Source organism: Heterocephalus glaber, unplaced genomic scaffold (genome assembly GCF_053883595.1).
Source record: "Heterocephalus glaber isolate CG9 unplaced genomic scaffold, H.glaber_assembly_v1.0 deba00001460, whole genome shotgun sequence".
In the NCBI taxonomy this organism is placed as follows: domain Eukaryota; kingdom Metazoa; phylum Chordata; class Mammalia; order Rodentia; family Bathyergidae; genus Heterocephalus; species Heterocephalus glaber.
The window spans coordinates 11369665-11391573 of record NW_028258307.1 but is presented as its reverse complement, the minus strand read 5'-3'; the positions used below and the strand labels follow the sequence as shown (position 1 = coordinate 11391573).

General features: G+C 34.8%; 1 protein-coding gene across 12 annotated transcripts in view; it reads right to left on the bottom strand.

Moving 5' to 3' along the window:
- Positions 1–21909, bottom strand: part of Psd3 (pleckstrin and Sec7 domain containing 3) — a 517630-nt gene that overhangs the window by 107405 nt on the left and 388316 nt on the right. For all 12 annotated transcript variants that reach the window (XM_004848243.4, XM_021261216.2, XM_021261217.2 and 9 more), the window contains one exon: positions 16697–16740. In XM_004848243.4, the coding sequence (XP_004848300.3) occupies positions 16697–16740 (44 nt within the window). The remainder of the gene's footprint in view (positions 1–16696; positions 16741–21909) is intronic.

The window sequence follows — 21909 nt, the reverse complement described above, 5'->3', positions numbered from 1 at the left end:
TTAGCATGCTACAATAAGGCTCCTCAATGTACTAGCAACATCCAGCCCAACAGAATTTTTTTAAAATGTGAGCACACTTTTCAAAATGACTACATGATTGATATTCTAATAATTGCATGTAAGTCACTGGAGACTTTCTCCACAAATTGCCTTGTTTAAAATATGGTACCGAGTGTTAGGGGGTGAAAATACAAGTTTTTTTCTATATAAACAACAGCCAAAAAAAGTTATGGCAGTATACTCTCTAATGTGTAGCTGCTGGTCATATAGGTGGGTACTGTACTGAAAAGTTGAGATTTGGCAAGTCCAAACTGAAATTAGGTTTAATTTCTAAAAAATTAGTACAAACAACATTTCAAGAATTATTTATCCTAATTATATATTGAAATCATATTCTCCATAAATAGGATCAAATATGAATTTAATAAATTTAATAAATAAATACAAATTTAATTTCACCAGTTTGTTTTTACTTTTATAATGTGGCTATTAAAAACTTTCAAATTACATATGAGTATGTGAAAGAAAGTTACATTACTTTTGGGCAGGGCTATTGTTATGTGTATTTATGACATTAGAGTGTTAAAAACCAAGTCATTCCACTAGAAAAACAACAAATGGAGAAATATGCAACAGAATACTTCATAATAAAATCCTAACAAACATATTTAATCCTCCAAAACATTCTTTTAAAAAAATTTTTAATTAATTTTATTGGTACATTTTAGGTATACAATGACATTCATCATTGCGAATTTGCAACTTTAAGTAATCTATCTTGGTTCTTGGAAGGTAAAAATCTTTCCTCCCACATGCAAGTTGGTGCCATCTAGTGGTGGCTGTCTTTTGATTATAAAGATACGAATAGCATATGGGTCTATACTGGCTGCAACTGCTAGCATGGAAAGATTTTCCCTCACTCACAGCCTACTGTATAGGGTGCCCTTCACTTTTTTTGTCAAAACATCTCCCGTTTCTGAGAACGCATACCAATTGTTACCTGAGACATGGAACTGGCAGAGAACGAGAACCAGTATCCTTACGCATGGATTCATGTTATTCCTGATTGTGTCGTCACAGGGTTGTATTTATTTATTTTTAAACAGACATTATAAATGTCACTGATGCTAGATGTGGTGGTGCAGACCTGTATTCCTAGCACTCAGGAGGCTGAGGCAGGAGGATTGTTGCAATTTCGAGGCCAGCCTGGGCTACACAGTGAATTCACAGTGAATTCATTGAGACTTTGTCTCAATCTCTCCTCCATAAATAAACAAAAGTTTTTGAAAAATAAAATAAATGTCACTGCCTTCATAAGAGGTGGGTGTTTCCACTCTGTATGGAGGGGGGAGAGATAAGTCAGTACAACATTGATAACAAAGAACCCTATAAAGAAAGTTCACTCATTCCCATAGAAAAAAGCCTTCTAGGATTTTCCTATATAATCTGAACAATTGAGGCATTTCTGAAGACGATATAACTTTGTTAAGGTAAAATGCAAGAGACACAGTAGAACTCTCTGCCTTACTTTTAAAAGAATGATATATAGTGAATATTTTAAACATATTTTTAAAAGACTATTTTCTACTAAGATTCCAATCACCTCAACAACTTGTTCCTAAGAAGTTCCCCACAACACTCTTCATAGCAATCTTTGAGTGATGAACGGCATGATTCAAAGGGAGTCTAAGTCCACACAACTTGATGCCGCTCATCTAAGAATGGGAATAGTTCTAGTGCTGACAGCAGACAACCTTTCTCCTTCTTTGCTCTTTCTAAAAGGCAAGTATAAAGCATGAATTTCTTATGTGCTATGCTACTTAGGACAGGCGGCTTTTAGACAAAAATGTAGACTAAAACTCCACTGTAATTTTATATTTCCCCAGAATTCCACAAAAAAGAGTGATTCCTAAAATTTATAAGAAGTTACCATTGTTAAGTTGATCCAATCACTGAGCAGAGTCTGAATTACCTGATTTTGCTAAGTTTCATCATGGGGATTTAGCTCTATCCAGTGTTACACAAGCACAAAACTCCAAAGTTGTTATAACAAAAGGCTCTGCTATGTGCGAATCAAATACTGAAATCAAATACAAATTTGTGTGTATGCATGTGTGTGGTACAAAGGCATGGGGCATAATAATGGAAAAGGTAACAAAAAACATTTTCCAGAATAGAAATGAAGTATTAACCTGGACACAGTGGGAAATCAACACAGAGCCTGCAACACTGGAGTTGGACAATAAAGGATAAGGTGAAATCCACCAGTTTAAAGAAGGAAAAAAAAGCATTTCTGGCATTCACAAAGAATCTTGCTGGGATCTGAATCGTGATTGCTCTGAATGTACAGACAAATTGAGAACAGACATTTTGACAATAATGCACCTGCCTATCCATGAATGTGCAATCTCCACTTATTCTGTTCTTTGACTTCTTCCATCAGAGTTTCTTAGTTTTCTCATCAAATTTTGCACAGGTTTATTAGATTGATACATGGACATTTCATTCTGGGAAGTACTAATACAAATGGTATTGTTTTTAACTTAAAATTTCACTTTTTCATTGCTGGTATACAAGAAATATGATTCACTTTCGGATATTAATCTTTTATCTTGCAATTTTGTAAGAATCACTGATTAGTTTTAGTCTCAAGAATTGTTTAGTTTTGGGGGGGTTGTCAGTTGTTTTTTATTTCTGACATAGACATGCAATTTGCAAACAAAGATATTTGTACTTTTTTCTTCCAGATCTGTACACAGTACATTTCCTTCTTATTGTATTAGCTAGGACATTCAGTATGATGTTCAAAAGCTTGTGGTAAGATGGGACATTCTTGCCTTGTTCCTGATATTAGCAGTTAAGCCTAGAGTTTCTCACTATTATGATGTTTGCTATAATTTTCCTATGGATGTTCTTAACAAGTTAAAAGCATTTTTATTTCCCATTTGCTGAAGTTTTTATTATGAATAGGTGCTGAAAAAAAAGCAATGTTTTTTCTGCATCTATTGATATGGTGGTGTGGTTTTTACTTCTTATCCTGGTTATGTGATACATGATGTTAGTTGATTTTCAAATGTTGAGTAAGTCTTGCCACTTGGAAGAAATTCCCCATAGTCATGGTATAACTCTTATATATACTGTTTCATTTGATTTGCTAATTTTGTTGAGGATCTTATCACCATGTCCATGAGAGATATTAGTCTGCAGTTTTTCTTTTAATGTCTTTTTCTAGTTTGGTTATAGCAATGGCGGCTTATTAGAATAAGTTAAGATGTGTTCCCTTTGTTTCCATATTCTGGACAGAGATTGTAAAGAACTACTAAAATTTGTTTTGTAAATGTTTGAAGGAATTCACCAAGAAAAGCATCTGGATGTGGTGCTGTTTGAAAAGGTTATTAATTACAAACTCCACTGCTTTAATAGATACAGGCCTAATTAAATTTTCTATTTATTTTTGGGTTAGTTTTGGGCAACTATCCCTTTCAGGACATTGCCCTATTTCACCTTTATCAAGTCTGTGGGGTAGAAATATTGGCAATATCGTTAGTATCCTATCAGAGTCATGGGATCTGCTGTTCTACTTCCCCTCCCCCTTTTCATAACTGAAATTATTATCTTAGGTCTTCTTTTTTTTGGTACTGAGGATCGAACTCGGGTTCTTCCGCTTACGAGGCAGGCAGCGGAACAGGTCTTCATGTTTTTATCTTAGCATAGTAAGACGTTATCAATTTTATTGATCTTTTCAAAGAACTAGTTTTTGGTTTTGTTAATTCTTTTAATTCCCTGATTTTCATTTCATTGATTTCTGCCTTAGTTTTAATTTCTTTTTCTCTTCTGCCTAATTCTGATCTTAAATAGTTCTAATTTTTCTGGTTTCCAAAGTTAGAAATTTTGATTACTGATCTGACATCTTTTTTCTTTTGTAATTAATGCTTCAAATACTGCATTCCATGAATTATGGTAAATTTCATTTTCATTTAGATAAAAATGTAAAATTCTACTTCAAGAGTTCTTCTTTCAGAAGGGAAAGGAAAAATTATGAGAAAAGAAAAAAAATGGAAATGAAATCTATGTAAACAGGGAAGGGTGGAGGGGTGAAGGTTGCACAGGTAATGGGGAAAAAAATAAGAACCAAGATACATCGTGTACAGGTACAAGCACCCAAAGATAAACGTAAATGTATTATATACCTGAAATGTACCAATAAAAGAATTTAAGGGGAAAAAAAGAGTTCTTCTTTCAGCAATGTATTGTTTATTTTTTTACCAATGTATTGTTTAAAAGCACATTATTTAATATGCAAATATTTAGGGATTTTTATAGCCATTGCTTTCTTCATTTCTAACTTAATTCCATTTATGGTCTGAGTGCACATACTGTATGCTTTTTCTTTTTAAAAATTTCTTAAAGTACATTTTATGGCCCAGAACTGTGTTATTTTTTACCAAATATTCCATGTGACCTTGAGAAGAATGTGTATTCTGTTGTCATTGGGTTAAGTCTTCCATAGATGTCAGTTATATCCAGTTGATTGACGGTGCTGTTGAATTTAACAATGTTTTCACTGACATTTTGCCTGTGGAATCTGTCAATTTCTTATAGAGAGCTTTTAAAATCTCTCAGTTAATTTTTGTCTCATATTTTGACACGAACGTTAGGTGCATACACAACTCCTTTATTTTTGTCTAATAGCCATTTTTATTCCTAATAAGTTTCCTTGCTCTGAAGTACGCTCTGCCTGAAATTAATATTGCTACTCCCATTTTCTTCTGATTAGTGTTAGCATAGTATGTCTTGCTCCATCTGTTTAAGTTTAATTTATACTGTACTTATGCTTAAAGTGGGTTTCTTTCAGCCAGGATAATTTAGTCTGTTCTGCTTTCTTCATGATAGGTAAGAAAGACACTTGGCTTGCTTATTTAAAGACCCCTCTAACACCCCCCACCCCGCCCCGTATTTATTCTACTTAGTAGAATACCTCCATCTATGGTTTGTTGACTGACATTTGAGGATAACTCTCAGCTATTTTGGCTTTGACTATTTCTTCTTTTCCTTTTTCTCTTGCTTCTGCTTTTGAAACTAAGAGCCGAAACAAATGTGTTCTCTTCTAAATTGACTTTCTTTTTTTTTCCCTTAAATTCTTTTTCGGTACATTTTAGGTAAACAATACATTTACATTTATCATTGGGTGCTTGTACCTGTACATGATGTAGCTTGGTTCTTATTTTTTTCCCCATTCCCTGTGCGCCCTTCACCCCCTCCACCCTTCCCTATTTACACAGACTTTGTTTCCATTTTTTTCCTTCTCTCATAATTTTCTTTCCCTCCTTTCCTTTTCCCTTCCCCTCCCACTACCCCTACCCCTTTGGACCTCTTCTTCCTATTTCAAATTATCAATTATTCATTTTAATCATTTCAATTCTTATTTGCACTTTCAGTTTCTCACACTAGAGAAACTATTCAGTATTTACATGTGTGTCCTATTTATTTCACTTATGAGTATGGCCCTAAATCCATTCTAGCTCTGGTAGTCCTTGATTAGATACTGAGGAAAGCATAAACACAAGAAAATATCAGGAAATCCCATGCTTCTCCATAGCAGTTGACCCTAAATGAAAGCCTATGTGATAAATCTACACTAAGTGCTACCTCAAAGCCCTGTTCGGATATATGGCACATTCCCCAAGTCTCGCCATTCAAGTCCTCCACAACAACAAAACAGAACATTTTTGTGACTAGGTAGAGGGCTAGAAAGATGATCCTACTCTTCTTTCCTCCCTGTGCAGGAAAAGAATTCATTAATTAATCACATGAATCCCCCTTTGAATGTCTCTAAAGCCAGATGAACCCTACCTTTGCCTCTGTTTCTTTGCCAGTACCAACCAAAGCAATCTCTCTCTTTTGCCTTTCTGGGTGGTACCTGGTGGGACAGGCTCCCCTCGGCTCATTTAAGTTCTGGTTTCTCAATGAGTAACCAAGATCGGTTGGTAATCTCAGCAGGACTGGTAGTTACTCAGATTCCCGTCACAATTTCTAACCGAATCCTGAAGGCAGCTTGCAGTTCAGATCAAAGAACTGCTGCTCCACTTCACTGACTCAGCACTCTACCCTGTACATACTGGGCTACAGAACATTCAGGAAGGGAATGGGGTACAAATTGGATACCAAATTTCACCTCGAATCCCCAGTTATTACTGTGATCATTGTGACATTTTCTTTATCTCAAAGTCACCCTAAACGTGGCATGTTGTTGCAGTGAAATGTCAAGGTCCAGTCAGGTGAAGGATGGAGGCTCCCTGATTCAAAAATTTTTAAAAGCAATGCATTAGCCATGAGAATGCCCAGGGTGCGCAGTAGAAAGCCAGGCTCTCTTCCAAAATACCTAAAAACCAGTATCCTTGGGGCTCTCAGTGCCATCTTAGGAGTGACCAGAAGGGACTCTTAAGTTGCAGGCAGTGTTCAAGGCAATAATGATAGCATTAAGGACCCTAGAGTGACTCAAAATCTAGCAGGAGAAACAGACACACATCATAACGGGTGATACATTTTTAATAAAATATTGTACTCTGTATCTCAACAGAGCTGTGTACAAAGAAGTACCAGAAAGGTGGAAAAACAATATTAAATGCTGAATTACAAGTACAAGGACTCTTTTTTGGATAACACAAATGGCTGATGGACTGTGGTAACTGTTAGATAACTACATTTTTTAAAAAGGTACACGCAATTGTTCCTGTAAATTGGTGAATTTCATTGTATATAAATTATTCCTCAATAAAGTTGATTGAAAAAATTAAACGTGGTGGCTGAATATAGGAGCAGAACATTATGGTGGTTATCATCCCAATATTGTGATCAGATGACTGTTGGAAAATAAAGTGAAGCACAAACTTACGAAATTACGCTGGCTTATCATGGGATTCCTGTTAAACTACATCATATTATGCCTTGAGCTAGAAGGAGTTTAAGATGCATCTGTCTTTGTCACTTACCAAAAATAAGAAATTTAAAAAATGTTAAATTTTGACATTCTGCAGAAAACACAAAATACATTTTGTTTTATAAAAATACCTTATTTTGACATAAGCATTTTCAATGTAAAAAAGAGACTATGCTTTAATAATACTAAACTCCAGGGCTGAGGATTTAGCTCAGTGGCTCTGTGCCTGCTTCACAAGTGCAAGGACCTGAGTTCGATCCCTGGTACTGGAAAAAAAAATTAAGCTCTGTAACTAGCCCTTTATACCAAGAAGAATCCTACAGATGTGAAGAAGATGTGGCTTCCTGACTGTACGATTTCCAAAGAAAGAAAACCTTAAGTGTAGATATTAAAAAAAATTTTTAAAGGTTTTGGTATCCACTGAGTTTAATCCAGATGTTACATGTTTCCAAATGATTTCTTGGGAAATTTATAGTGGGTAAACAAAAATAATTTCCTTCAGTAATATTGATCTGGCTAATTAAATTTTTCTCACGTTCTGAAAATGCATGTATTTGTGCATACATGCACAAATGCGCAATGAAATCCAAACAAATATTGTCTAAAATGTTCAAAGGACTATAGTAGTTATTGCACACATACTATAAATCATTCAGAAATTATATTCATTGTATTTCTTTTTGTATCATTCTTTTTTTTTCTTTTTTCTTTTTATTACTTTTATTGGTACATTTTAGGTCTACAATATAATAACATTCATCACTGGAAATCTGCACCTTTACATAGTCTCTCTTGGTTCTTATTTTTCCCCCTTCCCCTGCCCTCCCTTCAACCCCCCCATCCCTCCCTATTTAGAAAGACGTTACTTACATTTTTTTCATTTTCTCATATTAATTCCATTCCCTTCTTTCCTTTTCCCTACCCCTCCCACTTCCCCTTCCCCTTTTCTTCTTATTTCACATTATCTATTATACCTTTTAGTCCTTATTTACACTTTGAGTATCTTTCACTAGAGAAACTATTCGTTTTTGTTTTTTTTTTTTGGTACCGGGAATCGAACTCAGGACCTTTTGCTTGCTAGGCAGGCGGCAGAACCATTGAGCTAAATCCCCAGCCCAGAGAAAGTATTCGGTATTTACACGTTTCCTATTTATTTCACTTAAGAATATTACCTCAATGTGCATCTATTTAGTTGTAAATGTCTCTAATTTCTCATTTTTTATGGCTGAGTAGTACTCCATTTTATTTTTTAAAAACACATTTTCTTTATCCAGTCTCCAGTCAATGGGCATTTGGGCTTTAACAAGCACCAAAAGCTTAGCAATTGATATAGATGAAATAAAATTCAAAATGATCAACACATTAGGAAAAACATTTTCTTTATAACCCAGCCTCCACAACTCTTTGCACTTTAGTGACTCTAAAATTGCTTTAGGACAAGTAGGCTACTAATATTGTCACATTCCATCTGCTTACCAACCTGTGAGCTCTGCATATTCTGAAGCTGAAGAAAACATGGAGCAAAAATAATATCTATAAAGTTCATCAGTTCTGCCATCACCTTTGTCTATATTGAAGCTGTTTCCATAATAAAATCCTTAAATAGTCTAAGAATCTATCTCAGTCTCCCCCAGAGATGCCATAAAGCAGATAACTTAGCAGGTTTACTTCCTTCCTTTTTTTTGTTTTTTCAGTTTGTCCTTTCAAAGCAAGGGACAGGGTGGCAAATCCTTCCTGTTTTCTCTATGCTTGAGTTCCATCTGAGAAAAATATGGTTTTCACTGAGAAAAACAAGTACTTCCAGGTTGAAAGTTAAGTGTGAGCTATGATTCAGGTTCTTATTAAACTACATTTCACAGATCTATGAGAGTCTTCTCTAATTCTAAACCCTGAATTTTTAAAAATATCAAAATCCAGCAGATTGATCCACTTTCAATATTATTTCTAGCTAACAAAATTTTAAGTGATAACATTCTGTAGCTTAAAATCTCCAAGTTAATGGTCAATTTTTCATCACTATGGAATTTGTTTCTTTTGTTTTCTTATAGTCAACGAGCCTTCTTTGAATTTATAAACAGAACAATCAAACCAATAATATCATTTACTCAAGTACATATTGATTTACCCTTAATTTGTATAAAGAAAATCTTTCAAATTTGCAATGTTAATATTAACACTAGTGTCATTATTCTATCAAGAGTACTGCATGATGGATTACCTGTCATGTTAGTAACATAACTATGGTCCAACCAATAGGAATGACAATGAGAATATAAATTTTACTTTAAAATTTGAGGCACGGTGCATATTTAGGAAATATCTTTTAATGGTATAAGTATCCCAAATGTAAACAGGTTTTATTCTTTGTTTGTATGAAATATCTCCTTAGGATGATGTTATTAAATTTTCCATAGTGAGTTTGTCCACCACTGATTACTAATGCCAATCCACCAAACTCTTTCTCTATGCATTTAAATTTTCATCCATGAATTTATTGTGTCTGCAATCAATATCTAACTTATAGTAACTTCTCTTTAGCTTAGTTTTCTCACTAGTAAATATTTACCCATTTATAGGTGACAATTTTGAAATATAATAGGAGAATTACTTTTGCTTCAAAGTATTCACATAAATGTCTTGGTCCAAAATAACTTACATGAACAAGAAATTTTCTTTCATTCACCTACATCTACTATTTAAACTGTTCTGATTAAACATTTCACATATCTAGACTCACTAGGACATTAAGAAAACAAAGAAAGTTTTTTATATAATGCACTGCAATAAAGAGGAAATTACAATAATTTTAAGTCAAGGTATAAAAATGTTATTGTGAAGTACATTTTTATTTAGGATACAATTTTGAACCTAAAAAACATACACAAGGAATTTCAATTTCCCTTGATGCACAATTCTAATGCTGAGAAAATGAAAAATCAGGGGGAAATTACCATAAGTAAAAAATAACAAAGGAAAAGATAACCTCTTTAATAAATGGTTCTGGAAAAACTGGCTTTCCACATGCCAAAGACTAAATAAAACTAGACCCATATCTCTCACCATGCACTAAACTAAAACAGAAATAAATTGAAGATCTAAATACTACAACAGAAACACTAAATTTGCTGGAAGACAGAATAGTTAAAACTCTTCTTCGATGACACAGGAGTAAACAAAGACTTTATGAACAAATCCTCGATCCCACAGGAGACATCACAAAGAATCAACAATTGGGATCTCCTCTTATTAAGAGGCTTTTGTACAGCAAAGGAAAGCACTAATAGAGTGAAGAGACAACCCACACAGTGCTAAAACAATTTTGTCAGCCGTTCTTCAGACAAAGGTCTGAATATGTAAAGAACTCAGAAAAAGAGTCCCCCAATTTAAAGACTTCATCCAAAAATAGGCATCTGAAATGAACAGACACTTCTCAGATGAAGTAGAAATGGCAAATAAATATATGAAAAAATGTCCAACATCACTGGTCATTCAAGAGATGCAAATTAAAACAACACTGAGATTCTATCTCATTTCAGGAAGAATGACTCTTATCAAGAAATCAACCAATAACAAATGCTGGTGAGGCTGTGGGGGAAAAGGAACCCTTCTACACTATTGTTGAGAGTATAGACTGGTGCAACCACTGTGGAAATCAGTGTGGAGATTCCTCAAAAAAGTAAAACTAGAGGTTCCATTTGACCCAGCTATTCTGTCTGCAAATCTTCCTAAAAGAATTAAAAGTATAATACCACATTTACATATGCACTTCCACATTTATGGTAGCACAGTTTGTAAGAGCTAAATCTTGGAAACAGCCCAAATGCCCATGGATGGATGAATGAATAAAGATGTGGATTTTTAAAAACTACAATGGAGTACTACTCTGCCATAGAGAAGGGTAAACTTGGGACATTTCTAAATAAATGGATGCATCCTGAAACTATACTCTTAAGTGAAATAAATTGGACACATGTTTAACATTGCATTGTTTCTCTGGTGTGAGAATCTGAAGGTGTAAATAAGGACCATAATGTATAACAGATATTATGAAGTATGAAGAAAATGTTCAAATGTGAAGGGGAACTAAAAGGGGGGGAGAGAAAGAAAAGAAGGAAAAGAAAAAAAGAGAATAGAAGAAAAAAATGGAAACAAAGCTTCTGTAAATAAGGAGGGGAAGAGGGGTGCAGGAAAGGGAGGGAAATGTAAAAAAAAAAAGAATAATCAAGGTATATCATGTCCAGGTACAGATTCTATATGATGAATATTATCATTATGTATATCTAAAATGTACCAATAAAATTAATTTTTAAAAACAATAAAGAAAAAAATGAAAATGAACAAACTCACCATCTTCGCATGTCTTAAAAATCACATTATATTCAACTTATATTCATACATTAAAGATGGCATATCTAAGTCAGTCTAAGTAAAAAATAAGTAAATAAAATAAACCCTTTGGTGCAAATAAGAGTATTTGTATTTTGGAGATGACCATTTCCCTCACAGTAACCGAGTTTATAGTTTAATTATTATGTACGATTACTTAAAATAAAATTAGGATTGATACTGAGTTAAGTAAAAGATGGAAAGCAAATCAAATAATTAAAGTAAAAGAGCTCTAGAAGAATCCTTTCTTTGGAGAAAGACTAGTTTTAGAGACCAAAAGGCAAAAAAGAGTTTATAAGTAGTTATCAATTCAAATTCAGAAAGTTTTACTTCCTAATGTCATCGGATCAGTCACCGAGTGGGCAGCGATACTTTCCTGAAAAGACCCGGTGCGATTAAAGTTCATAGGAAAGAAATGATAATGCAGCCTAACAACAAACTGCTGCAATTTTAAAACCACACTTCACTTTTAAAGGTCAATGCTCCTAACTCATGATGAGAGGGACTGAAAACGTTCAGGGTGTCACTACCCCACGTAATTAGCCAGGACAATTCACTATATGAGGGCAGAAAACAAACAGTTTAATTTAGAAGCAAAGTGACAAAGGCTTTAAAATGCTCTGGCTAGAAAATGAATTGCAGGATTGTTGGGCAATATTAATTATTAAGTATTATTCCGCGTCACCGAGTTTTGAAATGCTTATTCAGAATTAAGAAGATCAAATGTGCACTGATTTAAGACCAAGGCTGCTGCAACAAAACAACAGTGCTGTAACTGTGGTAATCCAGCAGGGCATTATTTAAAACGGGCTTTATTGTGACTTAATTAATGTGAGACGGGACATATGAATTATTATTATTATTATTATCATTACTATTATTACTAATTTTTTGGAACCAGGTAAGGGAGGTTTCTTCAATTCCTGAGTGATATAAAATAACACCAATAGAGGTCAAGGGAAGGAAGAAAATATTACTTTTACTAGTAAATGAAAAAAATAAGTGAAACTTTACTATATTTTTTTCAAACAGAAAAAGGTAGAGCTGCTTGGTTCAGCTGCACTTATTTTGCTTTCTAATTTTGTTAATGTATCGTCTGAAGATCTTCATCAAGCTAAACATAAAGAACACTAAAGTAAGTTACAAGTTCCCATATCTACCTTAACTAACCTCATCCCAAGCAAAGAGAGTAACTGCTTTTTTAAAAAAATAATATACACTATAAATTAAGACCAAGGAAAATGCTTTAACGCCTTATATACATTTGCTCCTCCCAAATTCACAGCATACTAGAGTATAAAGGAATTCAACAAAGAGATGCTTTATGAATAATGAACAATTGAGAAAAGGAAGCTGGCAAAAGAAATGGTAATTGTCCTGCATGAGGAAGTCAAGACCTCCCACTAGTCAACTTGACTCGGCGCACTCTTCACTACAATTTTTACACTTTCATCTTTGTACTGTCCGGCCCTCCCTCCCCAGGCAACCCTTCATGTGTTCTCCTTAAGCACAGATCTGTACCTTATTACCTTGTTCACATTTGTATCACAGGTGCAGCACTAGGCCAGACACAGAAAAAAGCTGCTTAAGGAGTATGGAAGAGATGAATGAACGATCCATACCATCTAACTTGCCTGGGGGGAAACATCTGTAATTCTACGAGCATTTAATGAAACACATTGATATAACACTCTAAATTTGCACTGTGTCAAAGACTGGCATAAAATTAGACATGATCCTTGCTCTCTAAAGACTTTATAAAACTGTGGCTACAAGGAAGCCAGGCAACATGGAACTTCTAATGGGGGCCATAACTCATGAGGAAACAAATCTCGCTATACTAGTGTATGCCTTTGGATCTGGAGATGAACGTTTCTTCATTTTACTTTTCTTCACATATGAAATAAAGCCACTGGGCTGATTAGCATTTTTTGGCAAAAATATTCTAAGTATAGATATCTTTTAAAAAAGAAATATTAATGAAACTTTATATTTTTTAAAGAAATAAAAGTGGAGTTGTTTTGGTCAGTTGAAATAGGCATGATGTTTGTAAGAGGCAGAACTGGGTTCCCAGCCTTTTCCCCCTTTCCCCTCACTCATACCATGAGGGAGGCCCTGAGACATCTCCCTGAAGCCCTAGGTGTCCATGGAAACCAGTCAGAATTCCATGAATTAAAATTCTCCATGATTCTATATATTCAGTTTCCTCTAAGGTTTTAAAAATCTAGGGCTGGGGATATAGCTCAGTGGTTTCACCGCCTGCTGCGCAAGCACAAGGACCCAAGTTCGATCCCTGGTACCAAAAAAAGAAAAAAAAATCTACATTAAGATACTTCCCATGCAAGTACACATTACCATATAAAATCTGCAGTAGCTGCATCTTTCTGGGAACTACTTTCTAAACTAACAACTATAGGTTTATCTTTCAAGAATGCAGTTGTTTGCATACGACTAACAATCTTTCTACAGTTCTTCTCCATCCCCTCGTTTTTTTCCCTTCAGTGCTTGAGATTAAACCCAGGATTTCCCACATGCTAAGAACACACATTACCACTGAGTTACACACCCAGCCTTTTCTATAGCTTTTTATGGAGTCTTCATTACATATAGGCACTGTAATCAGCAAAGAGAGACATAAAGGCACAATTCTAGATATTCATCATTTCCTTAAAAGAGTTTATAGTTCAGTGATACCTTACTACACATTACTGTAACAGAATAGAAACTGATGGTATCATCAGATAAAGCAAAATGGATGCATAAGGGCTGTGATGATTTCTGGTTGGCAAGAAGGAAATATCCAAGGAATGGGTGTTATCTAAACTGAGCTGCAATGGATGGTAGGGGCAAGCTGGAAGCAGAGGTAACTTCAGGAACACAGGCAAAAGGCAGGACACCATGGGACAAGCACGGGGAACAGTACCTTCTGGCAGCCTGGTTGAAATGGGGACTGTGTGAAGACAATAATGGGGGATAGAATAGATTACAGGCAGAATTTTTAAAGCCTAATTATAGCAGAGGAACAGATTAAAGTACAAGAAAGAGACTGGAGTAAGAGGCACCTGACATGAAGCAACTGTTGGTGGTGTTCGGGGTCATTTCTGAAGTAGTAAGATGGTGGACGGGATGAAAGATGACATAGAAGCTAAAATCCAAGTAAGCAGGAGAATGTGGGCATCATTAACATGAATGGAAAACATACAACAAAGTCTGGAGACAAATGATGAGTGCTAAGTGTTGGAAGAAATGCCCTGCAGGAAAATGCAAATGTTGAATTGAAACTTGGGAAAATCAGATACATATATATCTTAAAAGAATTAAGATGGAAAGGATACTTGTGATTTCATCTATTTCCTTCATTGTATAGGTAAAGAAATTTAATTATGTGATAGACTATAAGAACAGTACCTTATACTTTATAGAGGATAAGAATGTAGTATGTGTATAAGCATATGAATGAGATAAAAAAAGAAAAACATAAAATAGAAACCAGGGCTTCAAAAGCTACAGCATTAGGTATCAATTGAAGGGTAATTTGCTTAATGCTTAGTGTTTTACAATATTTCACAGTGTTATCCTACTGGTTCCATGAGACTCAAGAGTTGCTTTGTCTTACAAAGGGGAAACTGAGGCCTTAAGGTTAACTTGGCCAATAACCCAGCTAGTAGAAGGCACAGCTGGAATTTAAACTCAAATCTATCTGACTCTGGGATCTGGGTTCCTGAACCGGCCGCTCTGCTGATGAGACAGAAGGGCCGTGGAAGAATGCAGTTCTAGAGTAAACTTCCCCTAATCCCTGTATGCTCAGGTAGAACCTAAAATAAAATGTTCTTGCACCAAAGTCTAGCTATGCAAAAATACACAAATAACATTTATAGAAACAAATTCAATATATTCAAGACATATGATTCACAAAGAAGGTTCTCAACATTATATTTGTTTGCTTTGTAAAATAATTTAATAAAATAATACTCAAAATATTCTCTAGTCCAGTATGAATATATTTCAAATTATTTCCTTTTCTATTTATTTTCTCTAGAGGGCAAATTTACCCTTCAACATTTTGGCAAGATTCTAAGTACATTTACAAAATTTTTCTAGGAAAAGAGGTGAGTCTAAATATATTAGTACCTTGGATTTTAGACCACCTATTCCTAATAATCTTGAGTTTTGCTTGAAATAGTACACTGTCTTTAAATGACCCTCATTATTTATGAACACATATAAGTGCAAATATTAAAGTCTTTAACTCAATTTGAAACAGTATGAATAACTGCACTTAGGGAAAACAATTTAAGTGGCACTGACATTTTAAATTCACTCTAGCATATTACATGTGAGATTCAGTCAAATGCTAAGTCATTTTCCCCGGTACGCATATGACAGAACAAGATTTATCACCCAAGTTAGGATTCTGTTAACTTGATTTCACTGCAGACTGCTGTTGGGCAACAAGGTTAAAAAAAATGAATGGTATGTATCAGTGAAAATAATAAAATTCACATGGGTTTTCTATTTAAAAAATATATTTTGACCTAATTTCTTGGTAAGTTGATTAAAAATGTAGAAAAGATTGTTCCCTAGCTATTTTTTAAATTAAAGTTTTTATTGCCGTTTTGATCAATGAAGATTTAAAAAAAATAGTATTGTTGGTTTACATAAAGTGCAATTTATCCATAACATTTCCCAAAGTATGGACCTTGAAACACTACATTTACTATCAAATAGATTCAGAAAACATGAAATTTATTCTCTATCAAAGATTTTAAATGCTCCTAGAAGGATTAGCTTTATTTAATCCATCATTTCTCAAGCATATCTATCCACAGAACCCTTTTTCTTTTTGTGGTTATTATCTGTCCATGGTCTAGGATGATTACAGAAAATAAGATTGGAAAACTTTGATCTATGATGATAGTAAGAGAATTAAAACAAGCGGTTGGTACTAAAATCATGTGTATTGGGTTCTGAAGTAAATCTAGTTTTATCAGAAGATTTTCTTTAGAATATCATTTTTAAAGGATACATTAAAAATATGATTACTTGCCTATAGGCACAGAAATGAGATTAAAATAGGAGTGGGCCAGGGATTTAGCTCAGTGGTTCTGCCGCCTACTTCATAAGTGCAAGGTTCCAAGTTTGATCTCCCATACCAAAAAAAAAAAAGGAAAGAACAGGGGTATTCTGGGTACCAAGGGGTAAAAGCATAGGATACTTAGGGTTTACTTAGGTTTTACACAAGGTAGTAAGACGCTTGATGTAAAATGTGAACTGGCAATGCATACTTAATCCTTCTTTAAAAACATGTCCAAGGCAGCAAGAAAAAAGAGAGTAGTTCATTATTAAAAGGCTGATATCCAGCATACTTACACTGCCCATTCAAGCTTCTCATTCTTGATGGAGTTATACAGAGCCTGTAAAGAGAGAAAATAATATAACATTACTTTTCATTCTATTCCATATTCTGAATTCACCCAAAAGTCTTGAAATCTGCATCTGCAATCAACATTTTTTACTCTCCAACTATCTTGACCAGATAGCCTAAAGCCTCTTGACAGGATGTTGGCTCTGAAATGAGGATACTCAGTGAAGCAAAGGAGCACAGGTTAAGCAGAGTTTCACGAAACAAAGATGTAAAAAACAATCTTTATACATAAGAGACAGCACTGTATATTACATCTCATCATAACAAAATTGGGATGTAATTAAAACTGGACTGCACATCCTACTTTTGTCATTCAAAACATGGTCTTATCATTCCATTCATTTGGACTTTGGTGGTACTCAAAACTTTTCCACTAATGGAAAAAATCCAACTGTTTTCATAGCAACTTACTGAGAGAGACACACAAAAGGGGGACCAAAGCTAAATATGGAAACACATTTCAGAATAGTTTAGAGTTTCTATGCCAATGACATAGGCAGTTTTTAAGTTGTGTTCTAATGCCAAAATCTGCTTTACACCTGTGCATTAAGATAGTGTGTATGTGTGGTGCTGGAGGGGACAGAATGCTTCTTTAGACCTTGGTAACAGTCAAGTTAGTGTGAAACAGCTTCCCTGTTCTAGCTCCAGAATCAAATTATTCCACAATAACAGCTTTCTAGGAAAATGCTTTAAATGTTGAATAAGACATTAAAATGTCAAATTCATTTCTAAGATATAAAATAATAGAAAATTATATTACATACAAGAATAACTATATGCATAATAACATGATGATGTTGTTGGAAGATTTTTCCTCAAAGAAGGACCTGGATCTATTGGAACCTGAAAGGCTTAGCAAGCATTTTATTCACTTCAAGACAGGAAAAAGGGAGCCTCGATGCCATCTGACTCTTCACCTTGCAAAGGAGGAAAGACGAGTTTCAAAAGGTGTCCAAGCAGGATAATAGGTAGAAACGCTTTGTATTCTTATCTTCTGCCTTTTAATTCAATTCCTCCAACTGTCTGCACACTAGTAATGAATTTCCTTCCAAATACAGTACAGCTCTTTGTAGGGTACAAAGTTTGTATTATTAAGGATTCAACACATGTATCCTTAGCCAGTGTCTTCACAGGGTATGTGGAAGTTCTCCAGTGTAGCTCTAATAATTGAATTACTAAATAATTATGGTAGCAAATACCAATCAGGAGATACTTTATCCTTACTAAGTATTCTCAAATAATGAGAGACTCTCACAAACCATAATAAAATAAACCGAGTCCTTTTTTTTCCCCCCATTAAATTTATTGGTATTTTAGGTATAAAATACAGTTACATTCATCATTGGGATCTTGTACCTTTACATGAGTATCTTGGTTCTTTTTTTTTTTCACCTTCCCCTGCCTTCCCTTCAATCCCTCCACCCTTCCCTATTTGCAAAGATTTTGTTTCCATTTTTTCCTTTTCTCATATTTTTTCTCTTCCCTTCTTTCCTTTCCCCTACCCCTCCCACTTCCCCTGCTCTTTTAGACCTTTTCTTCCCGTTACACAATATCAATTATACATTTTCAAAATTAAAATATCAAGACCTAGGAGACATTACCACAGATTTTACAGAATTTAAAAAGATATAGAGAGCATATTTCAAAAATCTGTTTTGAAATAAATTTGACAACTTCTAAGAAGTACTTTGGAAGACAAATTAATGAAACTAACTCTGGAGGAATTATAAAATTTGAATAACACCTATTAAAGAAAGTATATTCCTAGCTTGAAAACCTACCTATATGACAACAACAGGCTCGTATACATTTTAACTGATAAATTATATCAAACATTTAAAGCAGAAAAAAGAAGGAACATTTCTCCCCTCATTTTAGGAAATCAACACTGTGATAATCCTAAAACTGGATAAAGATAATAGAAGAAAAAAGTATGAACATAGATAGAAATTTGTTCAACAAAACAAACTATTAGAAGTCAGATCTGGCGGTATGTAGAAAGTGGTTTTATTATAGGGATGGCAGTGTTGGTTCAGCATTGGAAGATCCACCCCCAAAAGTCATCATTTTAACAGAGGAAAGGAAAAAACCATGTGATGCTGTCAGTAGTTGCAGAAAAAAGTATTGGACTAAATTCTACAGCTGTTCATGGTAAAAGCTATCAGGACACTAGAAGTAGAACAGAACCTTCTCAACAGATCAAAGACATGCACACCGTACTTCCAGCAAAAATGGCTTTTGTGACTGGAGAAGATACAATGCTTTCTCCTTAAGGTGGGGAACAAGGGCAGATATGCCTACTCTTCATGTGTCCATTAAACTTTGAAACATAGGCCCAAACCAAAATAGTCTGGCAATAAAATGACACAATTAAGATAGGATTAGCTAGGTAGAAGCAGAATCTTTATATGTAGACGAAATGATCATCTATAGAGAAAATACTGAGAAATCTCTAGGAGCCCCTAGAACTTGTATTTGAATTTAGCAGGATTAGAAAACACAAGGTATATATAAAAATTCAGGTCTGTGTATACTTGCTATAAATGAAGAATTGGATATTGAAATTTAAAAGTTATGTAGGAGTACAAAGGACCTAGAAAAGTAAAAAAAAAGAGAAAAAAAACCCCCCGTTAAACCGAGTCCTTAAGACCATGCATCCAGGTGGATATTCTTTTCAAAGAACCTAAATTTACTCCAAAAACCTTAGGTACAGTATTGCTAATGTCTCCTGAAGCTGAACACTTAAGGAAGTGCAGAGGGTCTCATGAGATTCCCGGATAAATGGCTTTTAAATGGATTTTATTACTTGTCTGAGCCATTCTGAAACCACAAGTAATAGTGGGCTGAGAAACTGCAATTGAAAAGAGACAGAGAAAAGCTCTTTATTTACTGTCACACTCTGTATTACCCAGAATAATTCCTGGTGTGGCAAGGATTTTTAAAAAATCTGTTCATAAAGTTAGATAGTTTAAAAATGATATCTAAGTATCCCAAAGTTTCCTAATATATTCAATTCTGCTCTACAACAATTGTTTTTTAAACTGTTTTGTCCTTGAGACTATTTGATTAAAGAGAAATGTTCTAAATTTTAAAAAAATTTTGTTACTCAATCAGCTAGATATCTCACAACAAAATTCTAATGATAAAATATTTTGTCAGATTCAATAGACTTGTCATATTGTAGGTCAAATCCTCACCCTGTATACATAATATAAGATAGATTTCTTATTGCAGCATGCCAACTCTAAACGGTTGGTCCTATCCCTATTATTTTCAATGCCAACATTACAAAGAAATTTGCTTGATACTTTGCAGCGTTTTGTGATGATCTTATTTTCCTTAATAAAAGAAAGATGCTTTGTAATGGCATCCAACCCTCACCTCAACTCCTCTTTTTATCTACTTAGCCCAGTCAAGGACTTAGTTCATCTGACTCCTTCTTTATTTCTTGCCCAACAGCCACTACTTTTTCTGTGTGGCCCAGATACCATGGTGTATCCTGTGGTTATCATTTCAGCTACTCTTGGTGATACTGAGACACTCTAATCCACAAATCTGAAGTCTGAAATGCTCCAAAAATCTGAAACTTTTAGGACACCAGCAGTATGCCACAATTGGAAAATTCTGCACCATAAAACACTGTTTATGCACAAAACTACTGAAAATACTGTGTATATAAGATGTATATGAAACAAATGAATTTCAGGTTTCGACTTGAGTCCCATCCCTAAGGTATCTTACCATATGTATGCGAATATTCCAAAATCTGAAAAAAATTGAAAATCTGAAACACTTCTGGTCCCAAGAATTTCAGATAAGGGATACTCAATTTGTACTTTCAACTTTTTTGTTCTATTATCTTTCTGTTATACCTGAAGAGGGACTTTTAGCTAATCTTATGTTGACTTCTCCACACTAATATTCCATAAGTGATTTAAGATTTCTCTTAGCTTCAGATGTAAAATATCTAAATTTTATTTTAATGATAAGGGGGACCTAACAGCTTAAGTAGTCGAATCATAAAGAGGTATGGATGGAATTGGCTTCACAGATTTAATAATTTTTAAATTCTGCCTCTTGACTTTCAACCCTTCTCCTTTTCCAACCTACGTATCTCCAGTTCTTGTTTTTCTAGTACACATGAAACCATCTACTATAAGCAACACCTATTTACACCCTTATGTGTCTAAACATGAGAAAACAAACAGCTCTTTCTTCTAGCTCCAGCATGACAAGTCCCAGGCAGAATGTTACTATTGTGATTTAGGTCACCTATCCTCCAGTGGACCAGTCAGTGTGCTAGGTGATGAAGTACTATGACTTGGCCCATTTCTGAAGACAAGGTTCTGGGGTATCAGTAACTGAGGGGATAACACTGACCTAGACACTGGTCTTGGGTTGTACAGCCTTCCCAAGTTATACGTGACTAATTAGGCATGACTAGAAAATATTAAACAATGGCACACAATTTCCACTGCCTGCCTCGAAAGCTCAAGGACCCAAGTTTGATCCCCGGTACCAAAAAAAAGGCACACATTAATGCTACTGGGTAGTCATCACCTCAAACTTCAGCAGAGCCTCCATTCATGAGCCTCTTTAATCTCTGGTCATCTCTAATGCATTTTACTGGTACCTATTCTGTTTTCATTATAAGGGAAGAAGTAACACAAAGGAATCTCAAAGCCTGAAGAGGCCCAAGAGCATGAATCAAATACTTCCTTATGTATCTGGGAATGATGGAGCCTACATGAATTAACTTCTCTCGAAGTCCCTCTGCTGTTTTCATTAGCCTTTACTTAGAAACATTTTCTTCTCCTTCTTTTCTCCTTTCCTCCTCATTCTCCTTCTCCTCCACCTCCTCCTTCTCCTCTTCCTCTTTTACTTTATTCTTTTCGTGCGGAAGATTGAATCCAAGGGTTTCCACGTTAAGCTTGCATTCTATCTCTGCGTTAAATTCCCAACTCTTCTTTTCATGTTTACTATTTTCTCCTCCTAAAACCAAACTTAACAGCACTCCACATGCTAAGCCTAAGCCAATGCTCTTGTGAAAAGTTAACAAGGTGTGTGCCTCTCTTAGAAAAGATTCAAATAATGCTGATCACTGTAAGAATCTATTCTTAAGAGATGAGCTTTCAAGAAGAGCCACCGTTGCTAGGAC